At 37.6% G+C, this 21505-nt stretch overlaps 1 protein-coding gene across 2 annotated transcripts in view; it reads right to left on the bottom strand.

Annotated features, from left to right (window-relative positions):
- The window catches only part of NPAS3 (neuronal PAS domain protein 3), a 622845-nt gene that overhangs the window by 31242 nt on the left and 570098 nt on the right, over positions 1 to 21505 (bottom strand). For both annotated transcript variants that reach the window (XM_074824597.1, XM_074824598.1), the window contains exon 7: positions 2028 to 2221. In XM_074824597.1, the coding sequence (XP_074680698.1) occupies positions 2028 to 2221 (194 nt within the window). The remainder of the gene's footprint in view (positions 1 to 2027; positions 2222 to 21505) is intronic.

Genomic DNA, 21505 nt, shown 5'->3' with positions numbered 1-21505 from the left:
CCTGGCTTTTTTATTGAGGTTGCCAATGAAGGTAACGGTAAGTGCAGGTGATTTTGTTAAAAGGAAATCTGTTCATTAGGAACTGGACAGATACCAGCAACTCATTTCACAGAGACCATTGAAGAGCCCTACAATGGTAGCAGCTTTCCATTACTCCTAGGTAGGTCACAGTCAAATCAAAGACTAAGGCAAAAAGTTTCTTCTAGATCCTGCTGCTAATCCCCAGAGCTCTTTCACCAGCTGCCAGATTATACAGAATTTAGATGCATATTGGGTAGAGTCACAGGCAAAACTCAGCCCAAACTTTAATACCGTTACCAGCTTTCTCTATAACCTTGTGCAAAACACTTTCTATGGAGCAGTTTTTCCAAGCTTAAAAATGAGAATAATATATTCTCTTTTAGATAATGCTTTGGAAGTTTAGGTGAAGTGTTCTCTAATAGCCAAGTAATATTACTATTAATACTATTGTGGCAGTTCAGCAACGTCACAGCAAAGATAACCTCATAACTGAAATCCAAGATTATTTTAAATTGTTTAAGGCCCTGATTCAACAAAGCATTTGAGTTCATCCCTTTTTATAAAGGTTTATATTGATATGTTATTCTGATCATAGGTATTCCATTGTGATTGAGCAATCATGGTTGTTCATATCAGAGAACTTCCACTCTTATAATATGCCATGGCTGCTGTCACATGAAAAGCTTGCTTTAGTCATCTTGTTTGTTCTGCTTTTTGATGGTATGTCCCCTTGACAAAATTTCCTTTGGATGCATTATCTTCTTTCTTCCTTTCCAACTTTTCCCTCATACCTCAGCCTTCCATCAATGGACCCAAACCTCTTTATTACTTACACCTTCCTTCTCAGGTATCTTTACTCTGCTCTGAATATCCATTCCCTAGATTTTATTCTTATTTTTCAGGGCCCTGAGGGCAGCCTTAATGGTCTTGACCACCCCCTCTGGGCCTTCCTGCACCCTGCCCACAGTCCAGAACCTCTCTTCAACCCCCTTGGAGCTCCCCCCACCCCACCCACAGCCCGGGACCCCATGTCAGCCCCCCAGGGCTGTCATCCCCTGCCCCAGTGATGCCGCAGCAGGGCCAGTCTCCAGCTCCCCACAGCCCTGCCCTGCCTGGCCATGGGCCCTGCCGAGACAGACCCAGCCCAGGTCCCAGCCTGGCCTCGGCCAGTCCCCAACCCTGGGGAGGTGCCCGATGCCTGGGGCTGGGGCTACCCTGGTGCCTCCCCTGCCCTGCTCCTGGCTGGGGGTGGGATGGGCCCTGGCTGCCAGGCCCTGCTCTGACAGACCCCCACAGGCAGCCGTGATGCTACTGGCACTCAGCCCCCAGAGAGCAGACAGCTGAATTTAAATCCTATCTTCCACCCTCCTAGATCACTTGTCAGTATCACATCTAACATAGCCCCCCCACAACCAACTCCTCATCACCTGTTCCCATTTCACTGCCGTCTTTCCCAGTATGCCCTTAACCAATTTTATTCTACAGTTTTTCCCACCTCTTACTGCAACAGATCCCACCTCTCTAGCCTACTATCTAGGCCATCTGTGCTTCTGTTCCATTAAGCACTGAGCACGATGTGCTGTAATCTGCAAATTAGTTCAAAAATGGAAAACTTTAAAACTTCAGACAGAAAGACTTGTGGAGGGGAGGACAGGGAAGCATAAGGACAGCCATACAGGTCAGACCAACGTCTGTCTAGTCCCAAATCTTGCCTCTGAGAGGGACAGTGAGAGATTGTAAAAAAGCTTGGAAAGCTTAGCGGAATCTCTCCTGGTCTATCCTCCCCTATTCCAGCAAGACGTCCTGCAAATTATAGTTTTTAATTTACCTTTATCCTCTAAGAATGTAATGAAAATGAAGGTAATGATGATGAGAGTGAATTCAATGCTCTCATGTAACACCAGGATGACAGTGCAGGAGCCACAAATTTCAAAACTTTTTGCCAAGCCCATGGAACAAAGAATATACACAGCTAAAACAAAGAAAAAAGGAGCTAAAAGCTGTACCTATTTTCACAGTAAATGATATTGAGGTCCATATTCACACGAGTGACAAACATGTGGCAGTCAATCCTGACTTCATTAATTGTAGGAGGTGGCAAAGCATGAGCAACGACAACAAGTCCCATGATTTGGCTGGGTACTGTCCGTCCGTGGGACAGTGACACTCTCAGACGTAACCGGCCTGTTATATGAATCACCTGGAAAATAAAAACAATAAAAGAAACCCCAGTGAATTCTGGATGCAACTGTGACATCAGTTTCTTTTAAAGGATAGCATTACTATTCCCTACAGACCACTTAACACAGCCAAAAATTGTACTAAGTAACTGCCAGTATTAGTGTTAAGCTTATTAAGATTGGCTGTCAACATGTCCTATGTGTCCTCATGGCAAAAAAGAAGACAAGAACATAACAGGCAAATGCTTCACATTCATCAAATAAAAACCTCAGAACTCCTGTGGTATTGATTTTTGTTGTGGTGGTTGCTACAGAAAGAAAGAAGAAGAAAAAACCAAACTAGAAATTCAACAGAAGAAAAGAGAGAGGGGGATAAAACTGAAATAATGAAGGTAGAAATTAATAAAATATTAATTTTATAACATTTGGAGATTGAATATGAGACAAAAAGATCGGCAGTTTTGAAACTTTTCCAGAATGGATTTAATTGCATTGCTAGTCACCTACACCATGAAGACACTGCTTACAGCCTTGAATTACTTCTCTGTGGTTGGAAATTTGAGAAGCAACAGCCTGGAAGTGATCAATGAGTTCAGCTGCAGGATGGTCTTCTTGCATCCACAGCAAGCTTTTTAAGAGCTGGTAGACATGTAATGCCTTTGCCTAGTACACTATGTATGTATGGAGAGATCTGGGGGCAGATGATTTCTTTCCCTATTCACAAGATAACACCAGAAGACACCTGGGAGAACCAATTGCACCCCTGGAGAGTGAAATTCTAAGAATGCTGTCTGAAATGGAGTAAGTTGAAACTCTGGAAAAAGAATAATTTACAACTTCCAGTTTCACTCCTTCAGGAGTTCTGTGGATAAATAAACAGGTTGCTTTTTTCAATAAAAGAATATAAATACAGCACTGATGCCAGATATCAAAATGAAAATGGAAACTTCAGTTCCTGTACTCATAGAGAGCCATAAGAACTGGCAGTTGTGGGCTCTCCTGGCTTTTGACTCTCGGAGTGTGTTACAACATCAACATGAAGAGAATGCTTCCAGGAGACGAGGGCCCCTTTCACTGTGATCCCAGACTCACTACCCAGAGGTCAACTGAGATGTTGATTGGTACCAGGTGCACCGGGGGAGGTCACAGAGATGGGATATAGTTATAAGTCCTCTGATACTCATCTCACAAAGACAGCAGTCAAACTCTTTGCTTCTGATCTGAGATTGATTGTTAACAGAAAGTGAGCGAGAAGAAAATATTTCATTAATAAGTGCAAACCACAAAGTGCATCCAAATTCAAATCTAATTCATGGTAGCAGACCTGTGATCTAAGCCTTGAAGTTTATTTATTTATTTTTTTTTTTAACCTAATCATTAAAATATCTCCTTTCTCCACTATTTTACATTTTGACTCCAGCCAGTGTGGTGAATCTGAATGAGGAAAGTGATTAGCTGCTGTGTTTGTCCATTTCAGTTGCAGGTTTCCGACCACCCACATTTGAAGTAATTATTGCCTTAACTCACACTTAATGCACCTTCCAAGGGCAAACTATTCTATGAATATTTGAAGAAGTTCCTAAAGGCACAGATACAAAAACACCATTTCAAACACACTTTTAATTTTTTTTTTTTCTCAAGACCTCATTAACTAATGAAGAAATAGCTAAAAGAAATAGGATTAACTTCACAGGAGGGGCAGTAATAGTATATTTTGCTCCTTCTAGCTAGGCTTGCATATATATCTGCTTTTTATCATTATCTGTCTCTTTTTATCATGCAGTTTCAGCTTACTGTGAAAACTCAAATCTGTAAATGCTTGGAAAAATGCTGATGGATAACTAGTAATAATGTGAAAAATAATCTTATACTGAACGTGCTATGCAAAAGTATTGTTGTTATGTTGTTTTTTCGTAAGAGTCCTTATGCTAATATGTTTGAAGTTGGCACTATCACTTGAGGGAATTTTTAAGATATATCATACTTAAAATCCATTTATCTCTTCCCAGTATTTTTTGAAACCTCCATGTCATTTGCAGCTAAATATCAACATGATTTGTTTTTGAACAACTCTCTATTCAGTCAGTACCTCACTTTTTTCTGATTCCTCATCTGAAATACAACTCAGATGTAGTATTACCCCAGGAGACAGTTCCAAACCTGCTAGACTCACCATATATTAACATTGCTGAATTTCAAGAGAGTTTGCTTCCAGATTCAAATTATTTAGCTCTATCATGGATCAAAATATGTTCAAAATCCCCATGTGAATTCAAATTTTAGGGGTCAGCACTGAATTGCATTCTGATTCTGTACACTGGGAAATGTACAGCAAACTGCCCATCAGTTCCGGTGCCTGTGTGCCTCTAAAGAAACTGTATTTCCATGCCTGAAATCCCTTTCTATGACAACATTAGTCAAATGCACCAAGCGGGAAATCTAATTGGTAGTAAAAAACAATTCTAGCTGTCATGACCTTGTCTACATTGTGAGTATTGCCACTTTTAACACTGGTTCATTTGAACTGGGATTAGGGGTGATAGGAATTATAGGGTCAATTATCTCCGGTAGCTAAAATTAATCTCTTTATAATTCAATCCCACAGCACTAGTCTATCATATCCTAAAGCAGTATTATGACTTTAATGAAGCTAAATTGCAAGAATAAACTGTTTTATGAAGGACAATACTTGGATTCAGATGTAAATATTTAACAAAAATTTGCTAGGAATATTCTGAAAATCAAAAGTAAATGCAGCTCTTCTGTGCAGTTTTCTTTATAAATGCTTTCATCTGAAAAGCATGCAACAGTCCAAATCCATTTTTAAACTATAATTGTGATCTTTCTAATAATGCTATTTGAACAGATTGGCACATTTAGGTGTCACAGCAAGAGAAGACAGTGATACTGTGTTCTGTCCATTACAAAAAGGTGGGTGAATGCTATACTCCTGATCACAGGAATCATCAGAAACTTTGTATGTCAAGAGCTGTACAGATTTCCCCAGCCTTTCTCCATTTACCTCCTATATGAAATTAGTAGCAAGACTCCTTTTTCACTCTAATGGGAGCTGGACTGGGTTAACAATTCAGAGACTTTTTTGCTTACAAACTTTATGGGCAGGTGCTGTAACCTGCATGATGACTTCATCCTATAGAAGCAGAGGGAAATATTAAAGTCAAAATAAACCTTGTGACCTGATCTAGACCAGGATTTGACATAGGTCATTCTGATATTGTTATTGCTTGTAGTGTAACCTAGTTGTATAATAGTTATACTTGGATAGACAGGTGGGTGAACCAGAAAGCATTCTGTAGCAATAAAATTTTTAACACTGTGAAATGAAAATAACACATACACTGCTGTAAAGATGTCATGCTGAAGCAAAACAAATACTATAAAAATCTTCTGTACTGTTTAATTGCTTTGTTAAAAAAATTTTAAATCAACTTTGCCTGACACTCCAATATTGGAAAAAAAAAAAATCATTATTTAGCTTTTATTTTTAGCTGATTAGAAAAGGGATTTGCAAAATATTGTAAGTACATGTAAACACAGTTTATGAGTGTAGGAGTGTTAACAAGCCACATTGCTTGGACAAATATATATTTCTTTTCCTTGCCATATGCTCTCTTAAGTCATCTGTTAGCGATAAGCACTTAGATGTGCTCTACTAATGTCTACTCATTATAAACAAGCACATCACAAAGACCTTGATAAAACCTTCCCTCTGTCAATACTTATGGAAAGGAAAGACCAGCGATTGAAAAACACATCTGGAACCTGCTTATCATCCTTTAAAGCGAAATCTCACCTCTGGAGATGGAAATACTTTGTCAAAAGACATCTTTAAATATTACATCAATTTTTTCACATACATGTGATGTCAGAGTAAGGACATGCATTACCAGAGGCTATAAAAACCTGCAAGCATGAAAAATCTGTGAATTTCACCTTTCAGATGTCTCTGTGTTCTTCAAAACTTAAACTTCCATTAGAAAGAAATTTCTAAACTATTTCTTTTGTTCTCTGTGTAAATCACTATGCCAATTTATTATGGGACTGAAACCACAGCACTGGCAGAAATGCTTCCTCCATCTCATTTCTCTTAATGAACTATTATATTTGAAGCCTTAAGATTATTGTTTAGACCCAAATTCTGAGTCATGTGTGAAAACATCCTAATTTAGTTTGTGCACCTAGATATTTATTTAGCTGTCTTACGAACAACTCACACATACATTTATTGTTTTACAGAAATGACTGTGATTCACAAGGTTATATATATTTGTTTTGGTCCCTCAAAGATGTTATTTTATAATTCCAAAGTCAGCACCTAAATCTTTAAAACACAATTAATTTGAACTGCTAAAATTGGCTGAAGAAATATTTTACAAACTATATCCATGTTCTTACATTTTTCCTTTGAAGAGTTGTGTGCTCCTTCACTCACAGATATGTGGACATGCCTGTGACACTAGCGAGACAAATGTTTTAACCCTCTACAAGGTAAATGGTTCTGATGATTTCTAAGCTAAGACTGAACATTTGGAAACAGGCTTTCCTCTGGACTTTTCAAAGAAAACAGAGTCCACTGTCATATCTGGAGTTCACACAGTGATAAAGGTTCTCCACTTCTGACATCAAAATATATCAATCTAAACTTCAGTATAGGTTTCTTTATCTATCACAGTTTTCTTCTTTCCTCCTTGTACCCCACCATAGTTGCTACAGCATTTCTATTTGCTTATGTTTTCTCATGGTCAGAAGCCATTTATTTCTGAGGTTCCACAGCCTCATCCTCACTGAGACCAAAGCCTGCTCTTCTAGTCTTCAGGAAAGCTTTAGGAAAACACATCACTTGCCTATACTTATCATTCAGCAGCATTTGGGATCAGAGAGGTCAAGTAAGGCCTTATGTTTGCAGTTCTAGTAATTCTTATATGTCCCATTCTGAGACTTACCACATTTCTATAAACACTGCAGTATTCCTAAAAGAAGGTCCCATGGAGCATGATATTTTGGTGTTGAAAAGTAGTGAGCTACTATGGCTGCAATACGTTGGATCATCCCACGTGTGCAGCAAGTTTGATGTGTCCCACATGCATCCGACTTGCTGTACACACAGATCAATTCTCCATTACGTGTACAGTTAGCTTAACACACAGAGGACACATCGGACTTGCAGCATGAGCCATGTAAAGTAGTTTGCACATGCCCAGAGACCACTCTTGGGGATTCCTGCATGTCTGATCACCCCTCAGATAATGAAGTTGTGAAAGGTAAAGTTTGTAAATGTATGCTCATGTTGTATCAATGTTAGATTTACTATCTCTTTTCATCTATCAAATAACCATCATATCATTTTTTCCCTTGTTAGTATCACCCTTCTCCAGCTTCCTAACTATCACCTACCTTTATTCTTGGACATCATAACAGAATAACATGTCTACTTACAGTAATTGTTCTCAACTCTTATTTGATTCAGAAGTCTGCTGCTTCAGTTTTAGTCTTGAAAAAGTGCTTGTATGCTGAAAAACCTGCTTGTTTTTTTCTGACTATAGTAGTCCATCTAATAAAAGACATTGCTTCTACACACAAATGTCCTATTATATCAAGTTCACACCAGAACAAAGGAAACTAGTAGTTAGTGCAGCTGTCAGTGAGTCATTCTGAACCAGGTGGATTAAAAAAAAAGAGACTAGGCAGTAATCTATGACTCCTGAGAAACAGCTCTGTGAGTAAAATGCAGTCAGTCTTAATTCAGTTATGCACTGAATGCTACCCCGGAACCACTGTTAAGAGTTGTGGTCTTGAGACCCATTCAAAGAATATGAGTCTGATTTCAAGGAGGGTGAACATTATTCCTAACACATACATAGTTTCAAGGTCAATAGCCTCTTTTCCATCTACAAGTACATTTCAAATCCCCTCAAATACACCTGCAAAAGACAGTCTGAAAATGGAAATGGTATTTACATTTAAACAGCATATTTGGTCTCAGGACGCATTTTATTGTTAAAAAGTCAATACTAGTTTTTGGAGACACTCTAGGCTTTTCCCATCTTTCCTCTGATATCACTCTCTCCAAATAATAAGATTCAAAAGCTATTTTGCTGCTTAAAACAGTCAGAGGCAGAATTTAGGCTAATCCCAAGGGGTTAAAAAAAAGTAACCTTATGAGACCTCAAACTCATTGGGTGCTTAAAGACAAGCATTACATGAGAAACACCCTGGCTTGGCAGGCTCAGTTCACAGCTCTTGCTCAATCCCTAAAATGACCCGAGTAGAGTATTATTTATTGCATATGAGGAATGTTGAGACCAGCAGCAAGCACAATAGCCACAGTCACTTTCATTCAAGTACACCACAGGGAACAGCTGCTCTTCTGTGTAAAAGTTAGTGTTTTGAGCACTCATGCAAAAAGCTGCTTGTTCCTCAATCTCAGGATGCACAACCTCTTATCTTCTGCTTGCCTCTCACTAGATAACAAACTAAAGGGAAGAGAATGGGGACAGCTTTCTAACTCTCCAAAAGAGTGAAGACAAAACAAGAACCTCACATTGCCCACGTTATGTCTATCATATGAAGTTCCCTGATCTGGACGTGGCTAGGTTAGGGTTATCTAAAGAACAAACTACAACTTCTCTGTGGGAGTAAAGGAAGACTGTTGTATGATAAACAATTCCTAAAGCTGCCATTAAAAAAAAAAAAAAAAAAAAGCATTTTCAAGAGTGTACAATAGGTTGTTTTTCAAGAGTTATCAAATCTTAATAGCCTGGGAAATGAACGGCAGACCAGAGATAGCTCAAGAATAATTAATAACAATATATTTGATATCAACATTTTTAGATCCTTTAGATTAACAGTATGTCCTGGTTTAACCAGGATAGGGTTAAGTTTCCCCAGGAGTGGGGGGGGAGCTCTAGCCGGGTTATTCAGATACCATGCAGACATCACATCCTGGTGCGTCACATTTCCTGGCGCGGGAGCGCGGTGCACTCGTGGTTTTGTACATCTGCTCCTCTCACTGCTGTATTTGGTAGCTATTTTGCTCTGTTAATTGCCATCACTATTACTGTTATTGTTATTGTTGTTGTTTGTTGTGTTGCTATTGCACTGTTGTATTAAACCTTTCCTTATTTCAGTCTTGGGGCTTTGTATTTCACTCCCTTTGTGGGGGAGGGGCAGCGGCCGCGTGGTCTCAGACCCCGGCAGGGGCTAAACCATCATACAGTATTAGACCCTCAATTTATGGCAGATTTTTCATCTGCCACATAACAGTATTTCCATTTTATTATTTGGGGTAGAAGATTAGCAGTTATTGTTTAGTACGGCATAGTACAGTGTCCTGCACTGTATACGGACACATACTTAATTTTATCACCATGATGGCTCACATCAGAATTCTGAGGTCCAGTCTTCCACTGGCATTCATTGCAGTAGTAAGTTGCACGATCAAGACTTTCCATTCAAAAACATATTTGTATTGTAAAATACGTTATCATGCCTTCCTCTCCTGTGTTGTGATTTTTTATTAATTGCTGTGGATTAGCAAGCTGGTTTTCTCTAAATAAAAGACATAGAGCTGACACTCCTGAAATCAGCCTCAGAATATAAGCTCAAGAAATACTCTGTTGAGTCATTACACATTATAATTTTTCATTTATTTTGCTTTATACAATTGCAGAGGTTTCCGTTTTCATAATAAGCCCCTGCAATAGCAGCTCCAGACATTCCACTATTAAATAGTATCCTTTAAATATATGCAGTGTTAGTAATTCAACATGCCAGGTTTTATTTTAATATCTTTGAACCCTTTTCCTTTTTAAGATGTCTTATTAACAACTCAATCTATCAACACCACATTATTTTTTCATAATCCAAAACTTACAAGCATTTGAAAAAGATCAACATTAAAAAAAATGGAAAAAGAAGAAACTAAATGAAATCACCACACTGCAACCTGAAAAAGTAGCCATAAAAATTGGTTTTATAATAGAATACTTTTTGAAGTAATTGGCACAAAGACTGTTCTAGTGCAGATTGCTGCAAGAGCGCTCTTGGCAAGAACATCATAAGCACAAGCAGAACTTTAATATGCTCAAACAGCCAAATACAAACTGACACCAGGAACCCATGTGTGGCAACAAACAGGAGAAAATAAAGTATCTCAATTTAATACAAACCTACATACAAAGGGATCAATTTTTACAATTCGTGGTTTAGCATACAATACAGCTGTCCTCAGAGTGAATACAGAGTAGCTATACATAAGAAATTAGAATTATCAATTCAGGGGAATTTCTCAAGAGTCCTTTTGATATGTAATACAGCAAATATAATGACTAAGAAACCAGACATCAATGCATTAAATGAGATCAGGTTGAGATCTATTTAGAAAAGACAGGTTTAAGCTGGAAAAAGAATCTCTTTGATATGACCTCCAGAGCAGACCATTTGCAGAAGGATTCAAGATGAGCAGATTTACCCTTGCATATCTGCTTGCTTCACAGCTGCTTTTAAATATAAACTCTAAAATACCTAATATTGAGTCATTGTAGAATTAAGTCTATATAGTAAAAAAGATTAAGAATCTGGGATTTTCTTATACTTCTAGCAAATATTATAATGGATTTTGTATGTTGAATTTGGAGGAATAAATGAAACATAGTTAATTTAAAATTTAGCTAACATAACTAACATTTCTAAATGATCTATTATAGAATCTGGCTACTGCTGGTCTAAGGTAGGAATCTGGAATGCCTCAGAATTTTTGGTAGTCTGCATCCCTGATTTATGGCCAGTACTTATTTAACCCTGAAACTCAAAAGATAGCTTCACTTTAACAGATTTTCCACTGCAAATCCCTTGGTGTTCAAATGTGTTGCATTTTTTTTCCCTTACAGAATGTTTGAAGTCCTCTTTAAAAATAATGCCTTTAGGATATTTTTTCCTTAATACTATTTAAAGAAAGTTGAAAGCATTTAGCTATTGAAGTGTGCAGGGTTCTAATAACGGAATTGTCATCCCTGCCCATGAGCAAACTCTCTCAGAGCTCACTATTCTAGAATTCTGGTGCTCCTGCTAGCAGTAAAAATTAAACCTGAAAAGGACTTTTGTTGTATCAGTTCCAATGCAGTTTATCAGAGTATTGGGGGGGTGGGGGTGGGGGTGGTGGAAACTGGCTACATCGTTCTGCAACAGAAAGGGTGGAAAGGTTTTTTTTAAAAAAAGCCTGAGTCCTGTATGTCAGGGCAACCAAATCTTGTTGCACTAAAGACAACCAATAATAAGTATTCTTCAGATGTAGTGTCTTTATTTCTATCTTTGGAGGGAGAAATAAAGTGTTTTGTTTTGTTTTTTTTTTTTTTCCCTACTGTGTTATTCGATGTAGGTCTTAGCAGTCCAACAATTACCTTAGGTGGTTCGGTGATTCTCTGCACAGTGAGCAAGGACTAGATAAAATATCTGACAGTAATGTATTTTTCCCACACACAGAGAAAAAATGTAGAAAATGCTGTTGTCTGTAAAGACAGAAATGGATTCCCCAACTTAGTCTTGACAGTAAAGTTTATGTTCTACTCAAGCTCTCCACCTGGGGTTGCAACCCCAGAATTTGTTCTGAAGTTACTAAAGAAAAGTCATATTCACTCTTCCTCATTTTGTGGCTAAATGGGTGGAAAGATCTGTCTTTTTCTCACAGTAAAGTAGAGATAAACTATGAAAATGGCTGAGAACTACTATTTGAATGTCATTAATACCAACGTTCCTCTGCTTGTGCTAACGGTGTCTGGTACAGCTCTCACACAGAGAATCAACCCTTTTGTCTATTTTAATGCTTCCATGGTTTCCTGTAGCATGGCCCAATTTCTGCTGGCTGTATACAACTAGACAAGCTGTACTCAAAGATCTTGGACAACAGAATGTGTGAGCTTTCCTGCAGAATGCCACAACTGTGACAAAAGCAAAGGTGGAGATGGGCAAAAAAGATTAATTTTCCATAGTTATTACTATGGTTTCACCTTCCTCTCAGCAATGACACTTATACGAATCTAAACTACAAATTTTCAATTTAGAAAGGGAAGACATACAGCAAAGTATATGAGCTGATTTTATGAATAATACAACTGCGAATCTCAGAAAAGCTGCTGCAGGTGGCTAGTAATGCTTCCACATCCAGATGGCAAAAAGGAATGACCATAGGATGGGAGGCAAGAGTCTTCTGGCATGTCTGCCAACACCTAGCCCCAGTAGTTCTCTGACTGTGCTCAGTGTTATATTTGAACAGTTTTAAATAGGTCTCACATGGTCCTGATAAAGAATGTAGCTGGCATAAAAACTGCAAGGCCCAAGCCCTAAAGTGGCTTTACAGAGACTCTGGCTGTAGGAGGTCGGGGCACACCATGACAGCCCTTCCAGAGAAGCAACTGTGTGTCCTTAAAGAGCAGCTGTAGCAGGTCAAACCAAAGGCCTGTCCAGATCAGTATCCTCAGTGTGTCACTCAGGCTGACAAAGGGAGAGTATAAATCTAGGCGAGCATCTAACAGCATTTCCCTTGTGTATTCTCCCAGCACTTCCTGAGAAACAAGCATGTTCTTTGGTAAGCTTTTGGCATTCATAGTGCCCTGTGGCAATGAGTTTCACTGTTGAACTCTGGAATTGGTAAGTATCTCCTTTCATTTGTTCTGAATTTGCCATTTACTACTTTAATTTTGTTTCTCACCCTACATATTGAGAGACTTCACAAAATTATACCCCGTTCAACCTCTCTATATACTGTTTTCTATCATGTGCCTCCATAGCCATCTTTCTTCCAAGCTGGATCTCCTAGGTATATTTTAGCTGTTCCACAACGTTGATCAATGTCACTTTTTTGCTGTTCTACAATCTTCAGTTTGAGATGAGGTGGGATAACAAGTGCACAAGTATTCAAGGTAAAGGAAAAACACCGATTTATACAATAGTATAATGACATTTTCTGTTAATTTTTAATTTATTTCCTAATAATTTCTTAGCACCCTGTTTGCTTTCTGACCACTACTGAGCACTAAGCTGTTCCTTTCATAAACCTCCCATTCCAACTTCAAGGTATCTCCTCCGAGCAGTAACAGCTGGTTCAGAGCTCTTCACTGTATACATACAGCCAGGATTGGGTTTTTCCCAGGTGCATTACTTTACATTCACCTGAACTGAATTTTATCTGCTATTTTACTGCCCCTTCACACAGAATCATGAAGTTCTTGTGCTATCGTTTGCGTTACTTACATTTTTTACAATCCAATAAGCACTGTAACTTTCCTGTTCACCCTGGTTTCCATTTAATTTATGAATATGCTGAGAACCAAAGGCCCCAGGAACAGAATTCTCTGTGAAAAAGCAGCAGTGACCACTTAAACTGAGAAAACTGACCATTCTTGCTTTTTGTTTTTTAAGGCACTTAGCCATTAGAGGGTTGTCCCCCTCCACTGGCAGCTTAATTTCTCTCAGACTTTTGGTCAGGGATGGTGCTGGTTCCCATACTGGAAATGCATCTACTCTGTATCAAATGGAAATCCCCTATAGACATGCTTGCCTGAGAAAGCTTCACAAAAGTTGTTGAATTTTCCTTGATGTATTTAATCAGATGTCTACCAATTCTATTTTTATTTCAGTTTCAGTAGAAGTGTTCTAGGTTATGAGCTCCCTTGTGCTAAAACACAAGGAAGGTGTTGCCTACTGTTTACACTAAGCATTGTAAATTAATGTATATGAAGGGAACATGTCTATTAGGAGACGTCCTTCCTGAAACAAATGTCTGTATGACTTTCTGCAAAAAATGAGAATGAGTATACAGACTTATTTTGTACAATTCTGTGAAATACAATGAAATAATACTGATAAATTAATAGAGACATACAAACTGTGTGTTTAGTGGCAGTGAGAGCAATAGGTCATAAATGTTTGGATCTCAGGCTCAAGTTCCTTTCCATAGACATGTGACCTGTAAGACTCCAGTACCATCCTAAGCCTCTCCTGAAACTTTTGAAGAATGTGAAAATATAAATATATACTTTCAATCAAATCAAATTTGCCCATAAATATTCAGTGATGAGATCTGTTTCATGTCAAATCACCTCAATTTTACAAAAGATTTGTGACCCAAAATCAAGCTAGTTTTGTGGACAGGAGGGTTTTTGTGGGTATTTCGAGAAACTATACTGTCATTACTAGCTGAAGTCCACTCAAACAAGGTATGTGATTTCTCTTTGAAGAAAAAACTTTTATTCCACTTAGAGATGGATGGTCTTTCCAAAGCTCTGACCTTCTCCTTGACAGCTACAAATGTTCTACTATTTATGATTTGTTTCTATAATCCACTTAATGTAGCAAGCTAGACTATAGATAGCAATTTATTTGTAAAAATCATAATAAACCTGCATTGTTTTAAATGCCACATGTGGATAAATGGGCAGCAAGATCTGATTAGACAAGATTCGTGTTCTTGAATCTACACTGCAGAATTATGGCAGCCTCTTGCTTTATCTGCATTGGAATCAATTTAGTAATTTTTAATTCACTGATTTTCTGTTGTTTGCTTAACATTTATTAATTGATTATTACACTCATGCAATTAATTCAAAAGTTGGCAAGTTTATCATGCAAAGATTAATTTCCTTTTACTAACCTACCACCTAGAATATGTGGGGTTTTTTTAAAAACAGGTTACCAAGAAATTACCTCCACGTCAATCATATTTATAAATGAGATACAGTAGGGGTGTTACATGTCATCTGTCAATCCGCACTGAACGTTTCCTTATATTTATCTAAGTTTTTCTATGTAATTTAATAAAATAACAAGAAAAAAATAGGACATTTCTGTCTTTCACTCACTGCAGTCCTAACGAAAAGTCAGTTTGAACACCTAGGACTTAGCCTCTGCAAGGCTGGGAATCTCTCATTTAAGAGTATGATGCATCTCAGGTCGTACTGAAATAAATGGTATGCCTGCCCCATCATCCCGTGGTCACAGGATCTATACCTTCACAACACCCTTCAGGTTGCTCAGCTGTCAAGTGTTTCTGCTCTGGAATGAGAGCTATTCATTTGCCCTTCATGTCACACTCATTTACGATGGCTAAAATGTTTATTCAGAAGGGGAGTAGAGATAACGAGCAAGGTTTCTTTGCTCTTAGTTACCAGGGACTATTCACAAGACTTCAGTCTCACTGTGTTCCTCATTGCAACACAAAACAGCAGAGAGTGAGAGAAAAAACAGTGTTCCCAACTCTCATTATTTTATTATGACTTTCACCATATTTGGTATTTAACTGAAAGCCTCAGTTTCTGTACCTTTTTTCCTCTGTGTGTCACTCAGGTAGTCTAAAGAAGTAATTGACAAAATTACTTCTTTATAAAGACAGGCAAGGAATATGCCTTAGACAATGAGTTTCTTTGTGGCCTATATAAGGCTAGAATAGACCCAAGCATTTTGATCTTAAAATGAGGATTTAATATCTCTCCTCGACAATACAGAGGTTCAGATAAATCTGCAAAGTTAGTTGCAGTAAGACACACAGAATTAATTCAGCACTCAATGCAGACTGTAGGATACATGAGTGTGCAAGCTGTGATACATGGAAGCGCTGCAGGGCTTGTAGGAATCCAACTCAGACATTTATTTATTTTTGCACAGAAAATAAAACATGGCCTTGTTTCTCTCTCCTGTAATGTTGGGAAAACTACATAGAAGAAAACTTTAGTCTTTTCAGCATTTGAGTTAAAATCTGAAGTTAGATCTTCATGTAACAACTAACAGTAGAACCTATATGTACATTCATGTATGCTTTAATTACATGACCAGCCCTCTGATTTAGCTGGACTAGATCCATGGTCTATTTGCAAAATAAGAGTCTAAATGGTCTTGGCACCCACTGAAAAGACTGTGAGAAATGCATACAATAGTTAACAAATCAAGATCAACGGGTTCCTATAGAATGTAATAGAAATCTACAAAACTAATGTGAAATGCCTTAGAACAGTATCTTTTTGATGGGTTTTAAAACCAACGTGTGGAAATCTTTAGCAAGCACATAAATTCTCTGCTAAAATCCATGGGATCATTAAAGATACCTGGAGAAAAGATATCACATCATTCTTGTTAACCTGGCAGAACTTTTCAGTAAAGAAAACAGGGAAACAGGCTAGGAACACATATAAATTTTGGAGACTTTTATATATTTTGAACTGGTGAGTCATTAGTAGCCCACTGCACGTTGATCTACACCCCTGTGAAATCCAGTGATGCCTGGTATTGCTTAGACTATGTAAAACAGCTCAGGATTTGGTTCATTACCCTGTTTAAGTCACTGCTATTATAATTTCTCCTGTTTTGTCACCCACGTATGCTGAGCACCTTCCTTAAATCTCAGGTGAAATCCACAGGACACTTTGTATAAACATGTGCTTTGAATAACCGACTGTCTGGTTTAACTGCTAAATTTAAAGCAAGCCAGGGCTATGGCACTGTATATTTTGCTGGATATATTTTCTGACTTTGTGCGGTATTGGCTGCATGATCTGATAAAAACTGAGGCTAAATGAACTCTACAATTTGTATTCCTACAGCCACAAGTTTATTGGCTTGTTTGTTTTTTTTTTTTTTTTTTTTTCCTTGGCTCTGTCTGTAAGGTTCATTACTTACAGTTACTGCAGAATCAATTTGAAATGGCCAAAATCAGTGATGAAATTTATAGCACAATAAACGTACTGCCATACAAGTGCTGTTACACATGAAAGAACCTCGGAATATTCTTTTCAGCAATCCTTCTACAGAGCAGAGTGTTCTGTTTTTATCAATTTAACGGAATCATCACAGGCATATTCTGAGAGGTGTAATCCTGACAGCTACACAGCAGATTTTCTCCGAGGCAGATATTTTTACAGGAAAACAATATTATTGATAAAATCTTAGCATATCAGAACACAGAAAAGAAACTGAACACATCTTTTTCATTCTCCGCATCAGGCATTTGCAGTTCCATTTCACAAAAAAACCCAAACCCTGAACCTGAAAGAGTTTATGAAGAAAGCATTCTTACACTCCTTGAGATATATATTAATTAGTTATTAGTTTAACAACCCTGAAATCTACAGTAAGAGCACATGGTCAGCACTATGATGTGTGGAAAATGTGGAGGGCATTTGAAGCTAAAACATAAAGTATAGCATCAGTAGTTGGTGTTTATAAAGTTTATAAAGATTTACATTTCTACTTAGTCTATTTTTCTTTCCAAGTGTCTCTATTATAGACATCTCATATTTTACACCATTCTGAAGCATAGAAACTTTTAACTTTAGCACGATGCATTGTGAAAAAAATACAGAAAAGACAGATGGCAGGCTGTCCTCCCCAAAACTCAATTTCATAATATGCATGTGATTGCTAATAGGTAGGCACTAAAAAACAATTTTCCTTGACGGAGAAGAGCTGATAAATTGTCAACATAAACTTCGTCTGTAGTTGCTGCAGTGATCTAAAGCTCTTCTGTGAGTTTTGTACCATCAAAGTCTGCATCTTACAACCATATCAAAATTTATGAATGCATATGACTATAAAGTGACTGAAAACAATGCATAATGCATGTTTGTGTATTGTGAATCAGCTCCTTGCTTGCTCAGGAAAAACTGTGTCCAGTGTTCCGTTCCTAACCCTGGGCATATGACTGTGGGAGAGCCAGACTAGGTTCAGTGATGCCCTGTGAGCTAATTAAAACAGGGCTCTGCACTTAGATATCTCTTAAACACAGTGCTAGGTCTAGTGGTGGACTGACCTAACCAACACAGACTTTGTAACAATACAACAGTGTGAATGATCACAAGAAGTGAAAGAAGTTGATTAGTTAGGAAAAAAATATACGTTTCTGAGTATTTGAGCAAGGAGAAACAAATGGAAAGGCTAATAAGGTAATGATTTTCAAGAAGAGAAATGTTTATCTATTATTTCAGAGAAAAAACATGTCTGGATCTTCCAAAATGTGTCAAAAGTGGAAGGGATCATTTGGTTCACACAAAATAAAATTAAGCATTCAGTTCATGCATGCACAAATTCTTGGGGAAAATACCCAAACTATTTCTACATAGAATGAGACCTGTTTACATTGAAAGTGCAGAGGTCATTTCAGACTTAAACATTTCACTGTAACTGGTAACTACTAATTTTGATTTTTTAAAGGCTTATAACTATTAAATATTTGCACGTCTGTAAGAATTCAGATCTTATTTCTGAGAATAACTGAGAAGCAGAAACTCAACAGCAGATGAGCTGTGACTGCTCTGTTATATTTGCCTGGAACAAAATGATGTGATGATCTCACCACATATTTAATTGCAAAAGTTTCTTAAGTTTCATTGTGAAAAGACTATGAAACATTTTGATCTGGCTCTTCTTGTTATACAGAGGAGACACTACTTGCAAGTATGTGACCAATTCTGTAAAGTGAAGCCATGGGAAGAATCCATATTTCTTGAATTTTCTTTTAATTAGAGCAATACTGTCAATTTTAAAGGCATTGAATTTGCATCCTGTTGCACTAGTTGTCTGCAGCCTATATTACTTTTCATATGTCCCCTAAATTTAAAAAAAACCCGAAACAGCCGTAGATCAAAAATAGACCTCAAACTTAGGAAATATTGCCAAATTTACGCAGACACACTCTTTTCCAAGTATATTTGGGTAGAGTCACTGGTGTGCTATAGTGTTTGGTTCAGGATGGAAAAATATACAAAGACTAGAATTATAACTGAATATGTCTGTACAAAGGAAAAGGGAATGGGAGCTTCTAATGCGCCATCACAAACGAAAGTGGAAAACATATTGTTTACAACTGATGAAACAGACCTTGGCTGTGTCCTTTTAATGGCAAGCAATTCACACAGCAATGTGCACAAGAAGTTCAGAGAGAATAAAATACCTATCCATAAAAAGTGAAATAAAACTTGTAATCCTCTTTAGGGTAACCTCTTCAGAGCTCAGACCTCTTTATGCAATCTGTATGGATTCCCAGTAAAAGTTCCAATATGAAGCTTGAAAGAAAATTACCACTTCTTGTAATACACTTAATGTTTTCACTTGTTTGGGGGTCTTTAGTATGAATTTTAAGTAATGGAGAAAATTAATATAATTGTGTTCTCCCAAGCTTTTTCTCAGATACTGATTATTTTCCTTTAAACAGGCACAAAATTCTTCATTCTAAGGAGGGACAGCCAAAAAATATAGCAGTAACAATTAAAATTTCTTATGTCATACGGGTTATAGATGCATTAAGGTATATAAGCTCCAGGGTCAGTATAAGCCTTGCTCAGCTTTCTTTAAAAGCATTGGGAGTAATAAAGACTTCCATTTTATCTTCAGTGAAATAATACTGCTGAAATATCACCTCATTTTTGATGTCAGCAGTGATTTCTTTTTACCTCCATGATGTCAAATGGGAATTATTATTATTAGAAGGACGGGTTCCTAATGATGCTGTAAAAAGTAGAAACTGAAACTCTTCACACCAAACATCTATATTCTGTCTTCTCCACAGGGTAAAGCAGATGGGCTCAACCAAATGCCATTCTTCAGCTAGTATCAGTGCATTAAACAGACAAATCAAGAGGCACGCTTAAACATTTAGAAACAGAAGCATAATGGCTTATTTGGTTATATAGTGGTGTATATGCACTCTGGACAATAGAGAAAAAGGACATTTATACTATAGGAACTCTTTCCGGAAACATGGCCCAAACCACTCATGATCAATTTTCTATTCCAGAAGGTAAAAACAGCAAATCAATGTCCAGATCACTATCCAGAAGTCATTGTACCAGGCTAAGTCAACAACTACAGGGAATGAAAGCCTCATGTGATGGTCCTTGTTTGACTACTGGCTTCATGTATGGCATACTGGTTACGGATACATCACTGATGCTCTGTGCCTTTGCGTCCTATTCTGCCAGATGAGCAGGTACAGAAGAACCTTGCTTCATATGACAGCAAATTATACTAAAAAATTTGGCTTTTGAGTAAATGATGGGCCTTGAACCTTATGCAACCATCTATTCATGTAGAAAGTCAGTGAAGAGCATCTGCAAAGTGGTATTATCTATGTGAGTGAATGGGGCATTTTGATTTGCTAATACTTTCACTTTGGTGCAAATATAAAGAGCTACAATGCATAATGATTCCCTACCATTTTCACATGTGCTTATTATTATTGCTCCACACTTGGAGCTTGGATGTCTTTAGGGTGGAGAAATCTATGGTGGATATGAAAAAGTATTAATCAAATTGGAAAAAAAAGTCTCTATATAAAGTTTGGGGTTTTTTTGTTTTGAAATAAGAAAGTTTGCAAGGAGCCAAGCTAGCTGCCAGCCAAGAAGGTGGATGCCACCAGCCCTGTTCCTCTCCCACAACAAGGTGGCAGGAACAGCAGCATCAGGGCTGTGTTTTTGTGTTGGTACATTGCTCCTTTCTCCTTCTGAGGAAAAGGATTTTGGAGTAGCTCTTCTCTAGCCAGTGGCAGCCCTGTTGAGAGCAGGAGTTTACCTTTTTCTGGGTTTTCTGTGAAGGTTCTGCTAAACTTCACACTATCTGATCTGAGTACTTTTTGATTTGGCATCTCATTTTGCCTATTCAGGGCAACCATCAAAACAAAGGAAGTACCAGCCTGAGAAAATGAAGTGTGATGTGCTGGAATACAGAGATGATTTGACAATATTCATGCGCTAGGAAGAAAAGCTGAGGATGAAGTATAGCGTGTAATCACAGTTGGCTCTGACACAAACAACCATTGTTATCTTTGGCAAGTCACTTGATCTCTTGGTATGTCAGCACTTTCCAGACTCAGAGTGGTGTTGCAAAAGTACATTCATTAATAAAATGACATTATAAGCAATAGGAAAAAGCCAATAAAACATAATGCTTTGCACACGTAAAAACCTGCACAAAAGGTAAAAGAAAGTTTAAAAACCATGTGGGAATTATGGGTTAAAAAATAAATGAGAAGTAAAGGTACTTTTTGAAGTTCATGATGAGGTGAAATAATAATTCAGTGTTGATCTTGTTGCACAATGAAAATTAATGTCGGTATTATATCACTAAGAAGATGCGAAGAGTAGGGAGCAGGAAAAAAAGGAACTTTTAAAAGGATTCAGCTTTAACAGAACAAAGAAACAGCCTGATCCTTATGAATTGTGGGCAGCTAATGTTTCAGCATGTATTGAATACAATAATTAATGATGAAGGAAAAATTATAGGGAAGTAATTAATAATGAAAATAT

This window comes from Strix aluco, chromosome 4, assembly GCF_031877795.1.
Source record: "Strix aluco isolate bStrAlu1 chromosome 4, bStrAlu1.hap1, whole genome shotgun sequence".
Taxonomy (NCBI): domain Eukaryota; kingdom Metazoa; phylum Chordata; class Aves; order Strigiformes; family Strigidae; genus Strix; species Strix aluco.
The sequence above is the reverse complement of the archived record's forward strand: the minus strand, read 5'-3'. Positions and strand labels throughout refer to the sequence as shown.